Genomic DNA, 16,797 nt, shown 5'->3' on the forward strand with positions numbered 1-16,797 from the left:
TGCCCATTAACAGTCTGCCTGGCATTTTTAAAGGTGTTTTCATAAGGTGTATCATTCCAGAGGCTAAAGATGCTTTTTTTATTTTATTAATCTTCACAATCAAGAGTCTGGAGCAAAGAAATGAGCAGCAGCTGCTCATATGAAATATGTAGGTGTCTTTTACTGCTCTGACAGGCACGGAAAACATGAAAACAGACACTCTCTGACTGTCCTCGTGTTGTGACATTTTCACAGCTTCATAACCTGCTGTTACCAGTTAAATGTGTGTAGCTGTGAAGCAGCTTGAGGCAGCAGCTGGCAGATCTGTATCTCAAAACCAGGCAGTATCAGAAACATGCAAATTAGAGATCTGAAGGATCACGACCGGTGGACATGTGCTGGATGATAACAAGTTCTGAATTTCTAAGCATTGCCACAAGCTGTGCTGTGGTCCACCTTGTTAAACATGTGGTTCCTATTGTGGCCAGACCTCTCTCCTTTTCACTCACTATTTGGCTTTTTTTCCCACTCACTCTCTCTTGAGTAATCCAAGTACAACAAATGCTTGGACTCAGTTCTTTGACCAGTTATTAGACCCAGTTTGGCCTTCATTTAGCAGCTATGTCAATGTATATTTGTGAACAAACCAATGAAACATATTATGACCCATTGAGTTTCATGACTATAAAATTATTGAATTCACCAATTAAAGGCTTTATCCTATACATGTTCCATTTTTAGATGATGATTCAAATTGATTCTTGCCAGCATTCAATGAAAAGCAGTCCAACATACTGTAATAATAATAAAGGCACTTAGTATGGAATCAGATTTCTTCTTTTATTTATATCAGACAAACCCTGAAGCAGCTACACTAAGTGTAAGCCAGCCTTCTGAAAGTAGTTTATACCACACGTTTGATTTGTCCTGCGATTCATATTACATTATCTAAACATAATCTGAATAATTATGAATAACATCAGGCTATTCATGTTCACTGACCTATTAAAATGACTACTTTAGCTTAAAAGGAGCAGCAGGAATTTCACTTGTAAATTACAACTTCTAAAACAGCACATAACTGCACACATTTTACTTTATGGGGACATTTTAACAAACATTATTTGAATTTTTACTTGCAAATAGTTAGTTAAACAGGAACAACGTGCGTACTTTATCACAGAGTCTTTCCTCAACTTTAAAAACTTCCTTAAGAAACTACATCAGTGTGGTTTATAAGTATAGACATTTTGAAGAATGTTGACAGAGATTTTAAAAAATGGCATTTCCAAAAGGATTAGCATTACCATTACCAATTATTTCCATCTTTGTGCAGGACCTCCGGGGCCGAAGGGTGAGAAGGGCGACACTGGACAACTGGGACCTGCTGGGGCCCCTGGGTTGACTGGCTTGAGAGGTGAGTACAAGCATACTGTCACCTGTCAGTTATAGAAAGACTCATGAGATTTTCAACCCAGTCTCACATCAAAACTGGAGCTACGTTTGTCCAAAGCTTAGAACAAGTCAGTTTTACAGTGCAGGTTATATTGTGAGATGTCTCTGATTTTTTGGGGCATATTGTTTGGGTGAGAGTCAGATACATAACTTATGCCGTATCCATGTCTTTAAGTGAACTTTGTTGCTCTTTCATTCTGCAGAGACACACTTGGCAGTCACGTAACATGAGCACATGCAAGCAGAAAGTCTCAAAGTTGTAATTTAAGAGATTCAAACAAACCTACCAAAAAAGAAAATGTTGTAACTGGCTTTTATCGGCTGGGATATACATTTTTTAATTCAAATACCAGTGGTTTCAATCATTGCTCTGACATTTTTGACCTGTGGTCAAGGACATCTTTTAAAACATTCAACACACACAAAATATTTTGATACATATAACAAATGAAGGAACTGCTCTGGCATAGTTTGTGGATGGGTTTTAAAGGCCAATGAGTCATACGATCCAGCTGTGCAGTAAAAATCTAATGTAAACACCAAATCAGAGAGGTACAAGGCATTTTTTAAAACACAAAGATTTATAATTGAGTGACAAAGTCCCAGATTTTTTTCTGACAGGGCCAGTGGGATGCATCATCCATCCTTGTCTTGCTAATGCCTCTAAAAAACAATATAAACCCTCATCAAGACAAAATCACCACCTCAAGAACATGAAATTATTCTTTTTCAAAAACACATCATGGTACAAACAAAAACTATATGGATCCAGATATTTTCGGGACCCCCTCCAGCTTGGTACCTCTTGAATCATCACCCCATAGGTCACCCGCTGTCATCATCCATCCTACATCCTACATTCCCTGGCTGTAGAACATTTCCAAAAGGCATTGTCTTCCTGCTGACAGGCGCCTGGACCACTGCAGCCGTAGTTCCAGGAAAAAGTGAATGAAATTCAAATTCATTTGAAACCTAATCCCCCTGAAGGTCAAAACTCAAACAGATCAACCCTCAGTGTTTATCTCCATTGTCTTGAGTCGGAATGGTCCCTTGCGGGAAGTAAGTTTTGATCCGCAGACTGGCCAGTGATTTGCAGTGTTTTGCTTTAAACCATGAGAAACAAACTTGAAGTAATTTATCTTCAGATTATTTTAAAGAGAATGCAAGCAACCCAGAAATCATGATAAACTACAAACTATTTAATTAAAAAAATTCCCAATATGATGTGGCACAGTGGTTAGAACAGTAAGAGCTCCAGAAGTGTCCTCCCAAAGTCCAAAGACACGCATGGCTGGTTTATTGGTGATTCTGTTAATTCTGTAATGGACTGGTGTCCTATCCAGGTGGAACATGCTGGGATAGCCTCACACAGCACTGAACAGGATAAAATGGGTATAGGCAATGAAAGGAATAGAGTTTAGTTTCACAGTCTATGAAAGCTGAGATGTCATTGCATATTTAATAGGATTGTATTCAGAGCCATTTGTTTTTTTGTCTCATTAATAGTCTTTATGTTCAGAGTTTTGGATCTGAGATAGACGTGAAAAATTCCACAGAAACATGCACAGAACAGCCTCAACAGGTGAATGATACTAATAATCTTGTTACAGAGGGTCGTGGGAGCCCTGGGGATGTTGTTTTGACCCATATCACACACCTAAACATTCTTTTAGTGGTAAAAGCCCTCCAGTATTAGGTGGGTGTTTACTAGAATGTTTTGCCTCATTTAATCTTTTTGGTTTCTTCCAACTTCTGTCCGTAATGCAGTTAACTCTGATATAATAAGACACAGATGCATTTTTGGTTATATCGCTGTTTACCAGAACATATTCAGGTTACATAATGAACACGGGCTCAGATTTCAAACTCTAGGGGGTATTTACATTCAAAGTGGAGAAAGAAATTACTTCTCTCTAACTTGTCGAGCCCTCTTTTTTTTTTTCAAACAATGGACTCAAAAGTTGTTTTATGGACAGATGTGAAATGATTCTTTAACTCAGCAACAGTTAAGCTTTTAAAAGGTCTGAGACTGACTACGTTTTACAGTTGTTGCTATGAACCCGCATCGTGTGCTCAATCTTAACGCAGGCAAAACAGGTCTTGGACTGCAAAAACAGAATAAATCCATCTGAGGGACAGCGAGAACGTCAGAGGTGGCCAAAATAAACAGATTTCTCTATTCTGGAGGAAAAGAGAACACTAATGAGCTACATTAAATAAAGCCTGGGTGTCCACAGAAGACAACAGTTTATACATTATCCAAGAAGAAAAGTATTTGATCAGAATCCAGAGATTTATTCACTTGCATACAAACCATTTATAAGCTTAAAAAGTAGATGGGGTGTGTTAGACTTTGCCAAAAGTAGCATATTAAAAATGCGAGACATTTTTTAAGATAAAGAAGCAGAATATACTGCAGTGGGTTTAGCCTGTCGCCTGATCTTAACCTGCATTTCACTCGCTGAAGACAAAACTAAATGCAGAAAATAACTGAATACAGCTGCAAAGAAGACCTGGCAAAGAATCATAAAGAGGTAAATCCATTCTTCGGTGATGTTGTCCATGAGTTTCAGACTTCAGGCAGTCATTACCTGTATAAACTTCCCACCATAGTAATAAAAATGACCATTTTATATATGATTTGCGAGCATTGGTAGGAGCTGGAGATGATAAATACCTGTTTGCACAAGTTTCAAAAGCACTTTGGATGAGGATCCTGTCATACTGTAGCAGTAATACAGAGTCAACACTGTACAGAAACACAATACAGAAATCCTTGTTCTTATTCACAAAAGATTGTACAGGCAGAGGGATCTCTCTATTGTGGAACTTATCAATAAAACAACAGCATCATATTGGAACTATTAGACTCTCATCCTTTAGTTGACGCTGTGTGTGCATCCTCAATGCAAAAAAGAAACTCTTTTGCAGGTATTTTATCTAAACTGTTGCCCAACTCTTTAACACCAGCATCACATAAGTTTTAAGTGTTTATTTCCTGTTCTATTGTGCACGTTTTCTGTATTATCATCCTATGCTAGATCCAGATGCTCATCTGTGAGGTATAACATGCAATCACATGTGCACTTTACATCTTGTAGATATTTCTTTATCTGCAACATGTGTGCATGTGTGTATATTTACAAATGGTTTGGTTATTTATGTTTGTGATTAGGCCTAAAAACAGGACTCCTTAGAAAAAGAGGAACCTGTTGTTTAAAGCTTGTATATATGGAGCATAAGGCCAGAAAGACCTCATCTATTTTAGTTTCAGTAGTTAAAACCTTTTAAAAAAAGATTTATATTGTATATATGATTAAAAAACTGACTGTTGAAGTACTTTCAGAGGTTGTGAATAATGTGTAGAATGTGAAAATACAGTGACATTTTTCAGATTGTTTAAATGCTGGAGGCTGTTTCTGATTATATTATTAATAATGATGGTAATCTGAGACCTCTCTGTTGCTCCATTTGTACAGAATCCAAAAGAATCTGTCAACACATAAAGACTTGTTGAACGATCCAGTTGGACCGACCTGAACACAAAGAACAGTTTTGCTCTGGATCCAAACTAAGATGGATAGCATTTTCCCTCTGAGCCGTTGAATCGCGTTGAGTTACATGACATCATCCATCATCAGTTTATTTTCTGTTTCTGGCTCTAATGCGTTCAGTCTAATTATTCAATTTACATTTCTGACCAGTCACAAATGTGTAATCAGAGTGTATCAGGGCACAGCCACGTTTAAAAAAAGATTAAGCAGTGCAATCAATAAGTCATTACCACATTCATTTTAAGGGTGTTCGAGTGCGCTTGAATAAAGTAAACAAAGAGTCTCATTTTGTGCCTCAGGATAGGGGCAAATTTAAAAAAAAAGAACAAAGCAAAAGATGTTGATTTAGTATAGAGTTTTAAGTAATGGCAGATGGCAGAACAGATTAGAGAATACCATTAAGAACACTTCCAAAATGTTCATTTCTTTGATAAATAATACAGAATGTGTGTCCTTCAATGTGTGAATCTTATTTGATGAAATTACAGAGTAGCATACACAATGCTTAATGCACAGATGGGGCTAGTAAACCTGGTGATTGAAGGCTTTCCAGTTAAAATGCTGCTCAACAACTTGACAGAATAAAGTTTATGAGTTGTTTACAGCACAGACCTGCATCACATCTCGATAAAAGTGTGACGGCTAATCAAATTCAGATCAAATTCAGTATGCCTTGTCCTCACAGGTCCTCCATTTCTTTCCTTTTTCTTTATGGATTGCAGGAAATTTCCTCAAGTTTGGTGCAAAATCCGTCAAGAATCAGTGTTCGATCAAGTGGTTTTAGTGTTTTGACAACAGAGTGTCTATACTGCAAAAGATGGTTATAAGCGCAGAGACATTACATTTTGCTTTGTGGACTGGAAAGTTTTTAAACCTCTAATTTAAGTGTTTCTGCAGGCATCTTGTCCATCAACAAAGCTGCTGTAAAGCAAACGTCTCTGTATCATCTCTATTACTTTAAAGTATCCACTAAATTAAATTCACAGATTTAGTATTCAGATATCACTGACCATGATAACGTTATAGCCAGGCTGTTTTTTTTAATCATTATGTGTTTGTGTTTCAGGACTTACAGGAGAAAAGGGAATGCAAGGCCCCCGAGGAAACAAGGGATCTGTTGGGGTCGATGGCATGCGGGGAGAGAAAGGAGATACCGGACCTGTCGGGCCTAAAGGTACAGTTATGGTTCAGCTCCTATAACTTGGGCTCGTAGATCATGTGGTTCTTGCAGGATGCAAACTTTTAACAGGCTATGCTAGAACCCACTAAAATGTATGATGTTATGGGGCAATTCAATAGCCATTGTAAGTGAGCAAATGACTCTCTTTAATATGGCTGTTTCTCCCTGTAGTATCGTACAACTCACAGCTGAATCTTGTCCACACGTTCACACTTCAAGTCACTGCAGACTTGCGTAATGAAGGGCTACATTCTCAAATTGCTGTGTGAAATGAGTAATAGCCTCTTTACCAGGAATTATTAGGAGCCAAAACCTTTTACACGTCTGACATCACGAGCAGGTGCCACTGTTTTCTTTTTGTGTTTTGTCATGGAAGCTAGAATTGCTTAACCACCCATATCTTGTTCTACTTATGCAAGTCCAACAGCTGTCTTTGCCAGTCTAATCAGTTTTCAGCTGTCTCAGCTCAGCCAACACAAAAATATAGTACAAAATCTACTTGTATGAAAAAGTGAGCCATTTGGTCAAATATCAAACTAATAGAACAAAGAGAGGAGCCATGATTTGTATTTAATCTCCCTGTTTCTACCTTTCTGCTTTCATATTTTTCTATCTCTGTCTATTCATTATTGCGTGCACATATTTATCATAACGAACTATAAACGATGGGCAAATGATACGAAGAGGTTGCTGTGACTTGTCATAGTTTTAATGCACATGAACACTTGTGCATCATTTACACATCCATGTGTGTTTATAAGTCAATCAGAAGTCCATTCATTCCTATAGAAAGCTGTTGTTTTTTTCACTCCAGAAGTTCTCGAGTATGTTGAAAAAGTTTAACTTTTGCAGTGGATTATGGAGCAAGACAGTGAGGTGTGCCAAAAAGTTGAAAAAGTAGCAAACAGGCTAACAAACTATTAGCTTCACAAGCTCTGACTAAAAACTTAACACTCCTCGGACCCTATAAAGTAAAGATTGTCCTGACTTTAGTTGGATGGAAGTCCGGATTCATCCAACGTGGCTCAAAATAAATGACTCAAATGACCACTTGACAAGTGGGTACGACAGAAGTACTACAGACTGGATTTAGATCCAGTACTACAAAAGTGCAAGCACTCAGCAGCCACTTATCTAATGCTAATATATGTTCTCATATAGAGCTCATGCATCTTTTAGGGTTTAAGTTGGATAATAATTCTTACACAGGATGCAAAATCCATGATAACCATTTGATAGTCTCCAAGCAGCTGAATATAACATTATCTTTAGTCAAGGAACATTCAGCGTTCTGATTTACAAGCAGCTTTCTGTTGCAGACTGTAAATAATAATTTCTCTGACATGAGCACACACACGCACACGTGTCTAACTTATAGACTGACGAGTGTCCACTAAATCACACCTCAATCCAACATCCTGTTCCTTCATGACTTTATCTCCATTGTTCTTTCTCTCTGTTGTCCTTGGCTCTTCTTCATCTATACTGAGCTACATAAAACCCAGGGGTGTTGATATCAAAATCACTCTAGCATCACCAGCTGGACGGTGCCAATGGCAACAAACAATAAAGTATTCTGATTCTGATTCTGAAAAGCACTCAGTCCGGAACATGATGGAGAAATCTCAACCGTGACTAATGTGATAAGGCGCTGCAGTGTTTGTGTTTCTTGTGGCCAAATGCAATTGTGTATGCATGCACAGTATGTGGAGTGTGTGTCCAGCCAACAGCTGTTGCCAATCAGAGCTGGCTTAGCTGAAATGTTCAGTGTTGACTCCCACAGCCCCAAAGTTAGCCAATAGCTATCAAAACCTTGGACCAGGCTGATCTGTTGTCTCTTGCACTTAGTTATTATGGCCCCACATTCTGCGCCAGTCTCCATTTATGTTTTTGCACATTTTAATAGACGTGGTATTGTAACTTTTTTACATGTGTCATAAGTAAGTGGCTTTACTGCAGCTCTTTACCCTTGAAATATTTAATAGAAGCAATCATGAAATTGGGAAAATAGTACTGGACAACAGTTTATGTGATTACAAATCATAAAAAGGTGCCTGAATTGTATTAATTATAAAGGTATTGGAGAAATTCACACAAGACATTTGGCAGTAGAAATGTGGTGATGGAGGGAATTCTAAAAGGGATTAACTATTATAGTTGGTTGACAGGATTGTTAAGAGCTGGTATTTTTGACTAAAAAGACTAGTTAATCATAAAAGTCAATGCTATTTCTATATATTTCTGGATTTTGACACATAAGGGAGGTACTGACACTGATCAGAATAACATTAAAACCACTGACAGCTAAAGTGAGTAGCAGTTGTCATTGTGCAGCAATATGCTGGGAAAACCTGTATCCTCGCATCGCACTCATATCAATACTTTACTTTTGCCACCTACCTAAACATGTTTACAGTCCTGTTACACCCCCACCCTCCCATTTAGCAACAGCAATCCCCACAGTAGCAGCTTCCCCCAACAAGACAGAACTGGGCCAAATATGTTCAGGAAGGGCTCAAAGAACATGACAAAGAGTCTTGGCCTCCAAACTCCTCAGATATCAATCTGATGGGCTCCAATGGCATCTTCAGGAAACAAGCCCAATCCATAAAGACCCAACCACACAACCCACAGAGCCCATGGTATCAGTTACTAACATCTCAGGCCAGACACTCCAGGACACCCACTGATGTTCAATACTGGTGGTCACAATGTTATGTCTGATCAGTGTTTCATCAAAGCATCGAAAGATGTAAAAACTGTTTAAACCTTTTTCAGAAGTTGACACAATTTCCGGAGGTCTTCCTGAGGTATATGTGGCACGTTTTAGTCAGAATACCACAGCACTTTCAGCTGTCTTTACAGCTCTGTTTGTAGCATTGTGGGGTGTGCCTTCTCAGATCAGCAGGTCAATCACAAATTTGGACACAAAAAAACAGACTGAATGTAAGCTCAAGAGTGAGGACGCACATTCAGAACATGGATGGGTTACAGATCAGGTATAAAACACTGGGAGGCAGTTGGTAAGGCAAAACAGAAAGGTAGTCCAAATAACAAGGCAAACAGGAATTTCCAAAGGCAGGCAAAGAGGAGCATACACAAACCAAATGTGAAACACGTATCCTGACAACTAACAAGATAAAACAATAGGAAGACAGGAAGCAATACTAATAGAGGTGGACAAAGAGCACAAAAACACAAAAGTCTTGTATCTGTGTCAGATTAGTGCATCCCTGATCTGCCCCATTAGCAGATTAACAGCAGTCTATTCATTCCAACGGGAGAAGTGAACATCAGTACAGTTTATCCCAAATTATTTTACCCCATGCTCACAGGAAATATTGGATGTATTTTTTTTAAGCGACACGTCTTCCAAATATTTTAACACTAAACAGGCCTTTTTTCTCATGCTGACAGAAAGTTAATGTTGCTGAAAGCTCTCAGAGATGTATTAGTAAAAAAAATATACATATATTGTAATGTGTCATCTTGTTAAAGTAGAGGATCTTTATTCATACTGTGTCCTTCAAACTCAGTGTGTCATAAGTGACTACATTAACTGTGACCCCCAGGGTACTTTGTAACTGAAAACATGAGCTACAACCGAAATTATCCTTGCTCAAAATTCCTGGAACTCTGCTGTGACACAATGTTATGTTAATAGAGTGCTTTGGATTACCAATCAGTGACATCACTGTTTGTGATTAAGAGAAAATAAATCAAATGAGAGTGAAGGATTGGGTAAACCAGTGGCCTCTGCAACAGCTGAAAAACACTTGTATGGTTCAGGAAAACCCTTGCAGTTTCCATCTCAAACAGCTGGTAATTTGTTGTAATGTACTGGAAAAACTGTCACATTCTACAGTAAGAGGCCTATTTCACAACAACAACTTGTGAGACCTTTTTTTACACAAAGCTCAAACCGATGGCATCATATTTCATTGGAAACCATCGCATGTTTTTGGTGCTTGTTTTGATTAGTGAAAACCGTCTGAATGACACTCTCATTTGTTTGGAGTAAACGGAAGAAAACCAGCAGAAGGACTCATAATTGCTATGGCTGAGCAAGCAAGAACACCCACAAGATCATTTGATTGAAGTTAATTATGTGAAAATGAAAGCGTCGCACTAATAAGCAATTTACTCGAAAAAACACTTTGTGCTCAGATGTTTTTCCATCCACTCACTGGCAGTTTCAGACAATGTGTATCTTTGCTTTCACCCATCTGAGGTCTGGCGAACAAACCACTGAAGGGTGAAGAGTTTGCAGGCCTTCTGGTATGAATGAGGCCTCAGCATAAGGCAGCAGGGAATAGGGACACTGAAGGGCTTCTAAAAACAGTGCGGGGAAGCTTCATGGTTTGTTTTTATAGATGAGTGGTCTCTAGTCGATGTTCTGCTGTAGGTTTTGGTTTCTGGTTAGAAATATCGCAATTCAGCTGTAGTTTGAAATGTGGCCTTTACTCAGAAAATAATCTGTCATTTTGTTGTGTACAGCTGGACAATTTGTTTTTTTGGCCACAGACATATAGCCCTGAAGCATTATCACATTATGAATTTGTTACAGCTGACATGATTTGGCCTCTACTGTCTAATAAAGGTGTAATCTTTATCCCTCTGCCATCTGGCTCTGGCATACAGTGGTTTATCTGACCTTTTTAATGAAAATGCTGCTTGCTGTTGCTGCAAATGAGACTGTTTAGAGTGTTGATCTGAAGGATGTCGGCTTGTTTGCAAACTGTAGAACTAAGATAAGCTTAAGGTGAGGGAGATTTTGTAGTTTTAGAACACAGTTTTAGATGAAACTGAAGTCATGTTATTTTATATTAATGACTGGCATAACCCAGATGAACAGATATCTGTAATAAAAGTGTGCAAAAAATTTAGCCATTATCAGACTGTTAAGGCCTCTTTCCCTTGACCGCCCCTAATCCACAATGCAGCATCCCCTTACAGCGCCTCCTGCAGGTAGTGGATGCAAAGGAGGTTGGTCCGATGTAGTCCAAATTTGCAGGACCAAGTTGGCAAAGGCCCAACCACCAGGCACTCGTGTACAAGCCCCTCCCCCAGACCTGGCTTCAGTGTGAGGCGCCAGTATCCCTAGTCCAGGTTTTATAGAGCTCAGTCATCCATGAGGGGCTGCTCTGAATTGAAAGAAGCCAGTTGAGGTTATTCAGGCATCTGGTCCAAATGCCTTACAAACGCCTCTCAGGGCATGTGTTTGGGGCACGTCTAACCAGGAAGAGGCTTTGCGGCACAACCAGGACCTGCTAAAGAGATTATATCGCTGGGTGCCCTAGGGATTTCTGCCCAGGAAATCTGTACTAAGTGAACAGAAGGATAGAAAATGTCCTCAAAGGGCAAGATTTTACTGCTGGAAACTGTTTCTATTTGCAGAGCGTTAACCAATCGCATTTGAGCGGGCTTTGTTTGCACTTCATGTAGAGAGGAACAAAGGCTAGTTTGGGCTAATGTCTGATGCTTTTAAAGATCTGTATGCATTCATAAAGGGACTGGAGCAATGGAACGGAAAGGATTTACCCATATGTGTGTCATCTCCTTCCTCAATACCTGAACACTAGGCTGGGAGACCCAAAACAAAGAGTGGGGATGATACTGTAACAGCATGTGTGCAGGTTCTGGGTCATAAACCAAAATCATGAATTTTCCCTCACTGTAAAAGCTGAGGAAAGTCAAAGTAAATTCTTTGGGCATCATCAGTCTTTGTGCTCATCACATAATCCAATAGTTAAATTTAGTTTGAACAAAATTGGTGGACTCAACAACAGCCTTGATAACTGTTATCTGCGTAACCATAACCCACTCATGTGGCTTACCTATTGTCACCTTTCAGGTCCACCAGTCCACAAACTGAATGAGGTTCAACAAAAGTACATTTATTGTCTCATTGTGGCTCGACAGCAGCTGAACAGCGTATATGTGTTTTCCCTGCTGTGTTATTTAGTTGTCAAGAATGTCATTTAATTGGACACAACACTGATAGCTGAGGACTGCACATGCAGGGTTTCATGTGCAGTCTTCTAGTAGTTGTCAACACACACAGGCAGTAACACATGGTGGGTGGGGCTGAGGGCCACCTTGGCTGACACCTACACTGTGGTCCTATGTTTAGAAAAAAAGAGTCAAATTAAAAGTGGGATAAATGCCCACTTCAAGTTGATCCTCTTATAAATTCATGGCAAAAACAGATTTGTGGTTTTCAAACGTCATGGCTGAGAAATAGCAGCAGCTGGCACTGAAGCAGACGCTGCTGCTTTGTAGGTGATTCCTAGCAATTTGGCACAAGAATATATTTTGAAGCAAAAGCAAACGAAAAACAGTCGTATCCAAGCTGCTGATTGGAGGGAGGTGTCATGAGTAAAGGTGCCATCATTTTGCCGAAACCACAAAGTAAATGAGTTTTACTTATTATGATTCAGGGGTTTTGCATTACATTAGCTTTTCCAATAACCCAACTACACTTTGAAGAGATTCCAAGTAATCACCTTGACAAATGCTTCTGTTTTTTCTCTTTTTTAGCTCTTTTAAACCTTTAAAGGGACATTAAACACGGGACTCAGGGTGGTAACCCCTAATTTTAACATTTTATGTCCCCATCACAAGGCAATTACAGGGCTCTTTACTTAAGAGGACTGCTGAAAATATAAAAGGAGTACCATGGAGAGGAAATGGGTGTGAGTTAAAGAAAGGGTATAAAAACGTTAAGCTGTCAGTGGTTGAGCTGTTCTTTTCTCTGGGCGCTTTGACTATTTTCAGTCCTCCTTATGTGCTATGTTGTGGTTGTCACCATGTAACACATTACAGCTGTGTGAAGTATTCATCTTATTTAGTATTATTACCTAAATTTAATCAAGACGTCTTAATTTTTCTATGAACTGGGAGTCTACTTGTTCTTATTGACTAGTTTTATTTTGTTCCACACCATAGACTGTCCACTCTTGTGACAAGGCTATTATCTAAAGTATTCATTTAGTTATAATTCAGTCTGAGGCTCTGTTGTGTTTTGTCCACAGGTGACAGAGGAGAAAGAGGCTTCAAGGGTGAGAAAGGTGACCGAGGAGATCGAGGAGAAAAAACAGGTGAGGGCTGATATTTAAAGATAAAGCAGGGAAAAATTACTCTTTTCTACTTGTTTGCACCAATAAAAACTGCGCCGTAGTGATCATGCCAGCCTTTATAGGCTCAATTCATATTCAAATTAAAAGTCACTCTTTGTGTTTGAGCTCTAAGAAATAAACAGAAGTTGTTCTATAATAAGAGGGCATTTTCTCCCAAAACTGGAAATATTTCTTTAAATCGTTGGCTTTACTCTACCAAAATATTAACAACCTATTGGTAACCTCTCTCTCTTTGGTTTGATGTATTCATTGAAGTGCTACTCCCATTAGTAACTGCAGCTGCAAACTTGTAAGATGACCACTTATCCATAAAGGAAAACCCAATGTTGAACATTAAGGCGAGCGCGGTCTGTTGAAAAATTCAGCTATAAAGTTAAATGTTTTACAGACTTCCCTGCAAACAGAATATTTTAATGTTACGGTAATATTCCCACAAATTAATGCAGTAACAAACTGCTACTTCAACTCCACTGAGACTGTTTTCCATCAACGGATCCTGGAAAGCTTTTTTAAATGAGAAACAGTTTATAGTTCTTCTCTTGTTTAGACTGAATTTGATATTCCCCTGCCTTCAGACATGATTCACACGTTGAAACCTAATCAAGTTAAGATATTTGTAAAAATGTTAACAAGAGCACCAAGGAGCCAATGCTGTCTTTTGTAGTTTTAATGACGGTGGTTCAGATCTGCAGCGAGATACACTGGATTAATCCATGTTCCAGCTGTTTTTTTTGTGTTATCCTAATAACAAACTATACAAATCTTCTTGGTAGACATGAAAATGGTCAAGAGTTGGTTCAATTCTGTGATTACGATAATGCTAACCTATTAATTTATTATATTATTATATGTCCTTAATTTGGTATATGCATTGCTAACTCTGGTAAAAATAATGTTTTTGTCATCGTAAGGGCTTCATGATGATTGACCATTTATACAAGTTATTTTTCCAGATGTGGCATCATCATCCTGCTCACTCATTCTCATGCTGTTTGGACCTCAAAGTCCTAAAATGACACGAATAGAAGCTCAGATGAACAACAACACATGACATAATACACTATGTAATTTTCTATTTAACAATAACTAAGACAAAATGCAGAAGCAGTGAGTGAAAAACTAAGTAAACCCCATGATCTAACAGCTTGTAGAAGCAGCTTCAGCAGCAGTAAGTTGAAGTAATGGTTTTCTGTGACGGAATCAGTCTCTCTCATATTGTGGAGGAATCTTGGCCCACTCTTCTTTCCAGCGTTGCTTCAGCTCACTGAGGTTTGCAGCATTGGTTTCTGCACAGCTCTCTTAAGGTCCTACCACAGCATTTCAGTCAGGTTGAGGTCTGGACTCTGACTGGACCATTGCAACACCTTGATTCTTTTCTTTTTCACACATTCTGCTGTAGATCTGCTGCTGTGTTTGGGATCATTGTCCTGTTGATGAGCCAGTTTCAGCCCAGCTTTAGCTGTGGGATAGATGGCCTCACATTTGACTCTAGAATACTTTGGTATCCAGAGGAGTTCATGGTGGACTCAATGACTGCAAGGTGCCCAGGTCCTGTGGCTGCAGAACAAGCCCAGATCATCAGCCCTCCACCACCGTGCTTGACAGCTGGTATGAGGTGTTTGTGCTGATATGCTGTGTTTGGTTTCCTCCAAACGTGCTGCTGTGCATTATGACCAAACATCTCCACTTTGCTCTGGTCTGTCCAAAGGACATTGTTCCAGAAGTCTTGTGCTTTGTTTAGATGCAGCTTTGCAAACCTAAGCTGTGCTGCCATGTTCTTTTTAGAGAGAAGAGGCTTTCTCCTGCAGCCCTTCCAAACAAGCCATCCTTGTTCAGTCTTTTTCTAACTGTGCTGTCATGACCTTTAACCTTTAACATGCTAACTGAGGCCTGGAGAGTCTGAGATGTAGCTCTTGGCTTTTTCACCTTGGGGTGAACTTGCTGGGACGTCCACTCCTGGGAAGAATGACAGCTGTCCTGAATGTTTTCCACTTGTGAATAATCTTTCTCTCTGTAGAATGATGGACTCCAGATAGTTTGGAAATGGCCTTATAATCCTTCCCAGATTGATGGGCAGCAACAGTTGCTTCTCTAAGATCATTGCTGATGTCTTTCCTCCTTGGCATCGTGTTAACACACACCTGAATGCTGCAGACCAGCAAACTCACCATTGTTCTCACTTATTGATGAACAGGTAATCAGGTACATTTGTCATGTAATATGTTGCATGTTGTCATTTTTTTAGGTAAAGGTAGTTGTAAGATTTGGTTAGGATCAGTCTATTTTTTATTGTGTTGTTATACATATCTCCTTACAAATGAAAGAGGATGTAGTTTATTCCTCATTTGACTTTATTTAAATGAGATTGTTGAAACATTTGCAACATTTTTCCCTTTGATGCACCACCTGAAACTTGAATGCACCACCACTCACTTCAGGCTGAATAAGAAAACATGGGATTAATTAACGTGAAAAATGAATCCTTAAACATTTTAACTTCAGTATTAGATTGCATATTCACTTTTGATAATACTGATGTTTCAATAACAAAAACAGAACACTGTTACCCTGTTTTTAACCCTCATAACTGCTTTAGGCCTCTGATGTGCTGTTTACCCTTACATGTCTACAGCTGATGAGAAGCCTACATGTGGATATTATTATATTTCAGCCAAAGTATGTTGGTTCAACAGAAAGCCCCAAAGAGTAAAGTAAAAATAAAGACTTAAACAAGTTTGATTTCATGAGAAAATGTTTCACAAAAAGCAGCCAGGTTTATTTATATTTATACGAAGGTACTGTGACTATTTAGTTATACTTTAGTCAGATCTTGTCAGACTGCTGTTGCTGTTATGTCCTACTAACCCACCCCTGCTGTAATATAAGCATGTATATTAGTGCATATGGTCCAAAACCAGCAATAGAGGAAGAAAGATTTACAAGCTGATGAGTTCATGTGCTTCGTATTATATGCAATCACCCCTGGCCCACCTGAGAGCTGAGTAAAGTTAAGATCTGCTTTTCTTTTCAATCTAATGTCACAGTTTCTCGCACACGATGTAGAACCACATGGCTTAATGTGCATCAAAAGGATTTTAAAACCATTATATGTGCGCATATGTCATGTGGTAGTAACCCGAAACCCTGTAAAAAAGGGGGAAAAAACACCAGTCTGGAGCCAGGTAGAAGATTTTAAAAAAGAACAGATCTTTCTTCTTCCTTCTGATATTTTTCTAACTTTGTTACATCATCACGGCTGTTCTGCATGTTGAGCAAGCTGCTCACGTCAAATAGCCTTGATCCTTTGATCACATGAATGCCGTACAGTTCTGCACATCACAGAACTGTCGCTTCTTTCCTCGCGTCATTTATAAGACGTAAACGTTTGATGTTTCAGGGAAAGAAAAATGGACTGAATCTTCATGCTGTTGGTTGTAAGAAATATCGAGTAACACCGTCGTTCTTTTTTCTGTCACAAACCTTAAATGGC

At 39.0% G+C, this 16,797-nt stretch overlaps 1 protein-coding gene across 1 annotated transcript in view; it reads left to right on the forward strand.

The window, feature by feature from the left end:
• Window positions 1-16,797, forward strand: part of scara5 (scavenger receptor class A, member 5 (putative)) — an 80,754-nt gene that overhangs the window by 51,174 nt on the left and 12,783 nt on the right. The window contains exons 8-10 of the mRNA XM_072361804.1: window positions 1,316-1,396; window positions 6,055-6,162; window positions 13,203-13,268. Of these exons, the coding sequence (XP_072217905.1) occupies window positions 1,316-1,396; window positions 6,055-6,162; window positions 13,203-13,268 (255 nt within the window). The remainder of the gene's footprint in view (window positions 1-1,315; window positions 1,397-6,054; window positions 6,163-13,202; window positions 13,269-16,797) is intronic.

The sequence above is a fragment of the Leuresthes tenuis genome, unplaced genomic scaffold (assembly GCF_036924035.1).
Source record: "Leuresthes tenuis unplaced genomic scaffold, fLeuTen1.0.hap1 SCAF_13, whole genome shotgun sequence".
Classification (NCBI taxonomy): domain Eukaryota; kingdom Metazoa; phylum Chordata; class Actinopteri; order Atheriniformes; family Atherinopsidae; genus Leuresthes; species Leuresthes tenuis.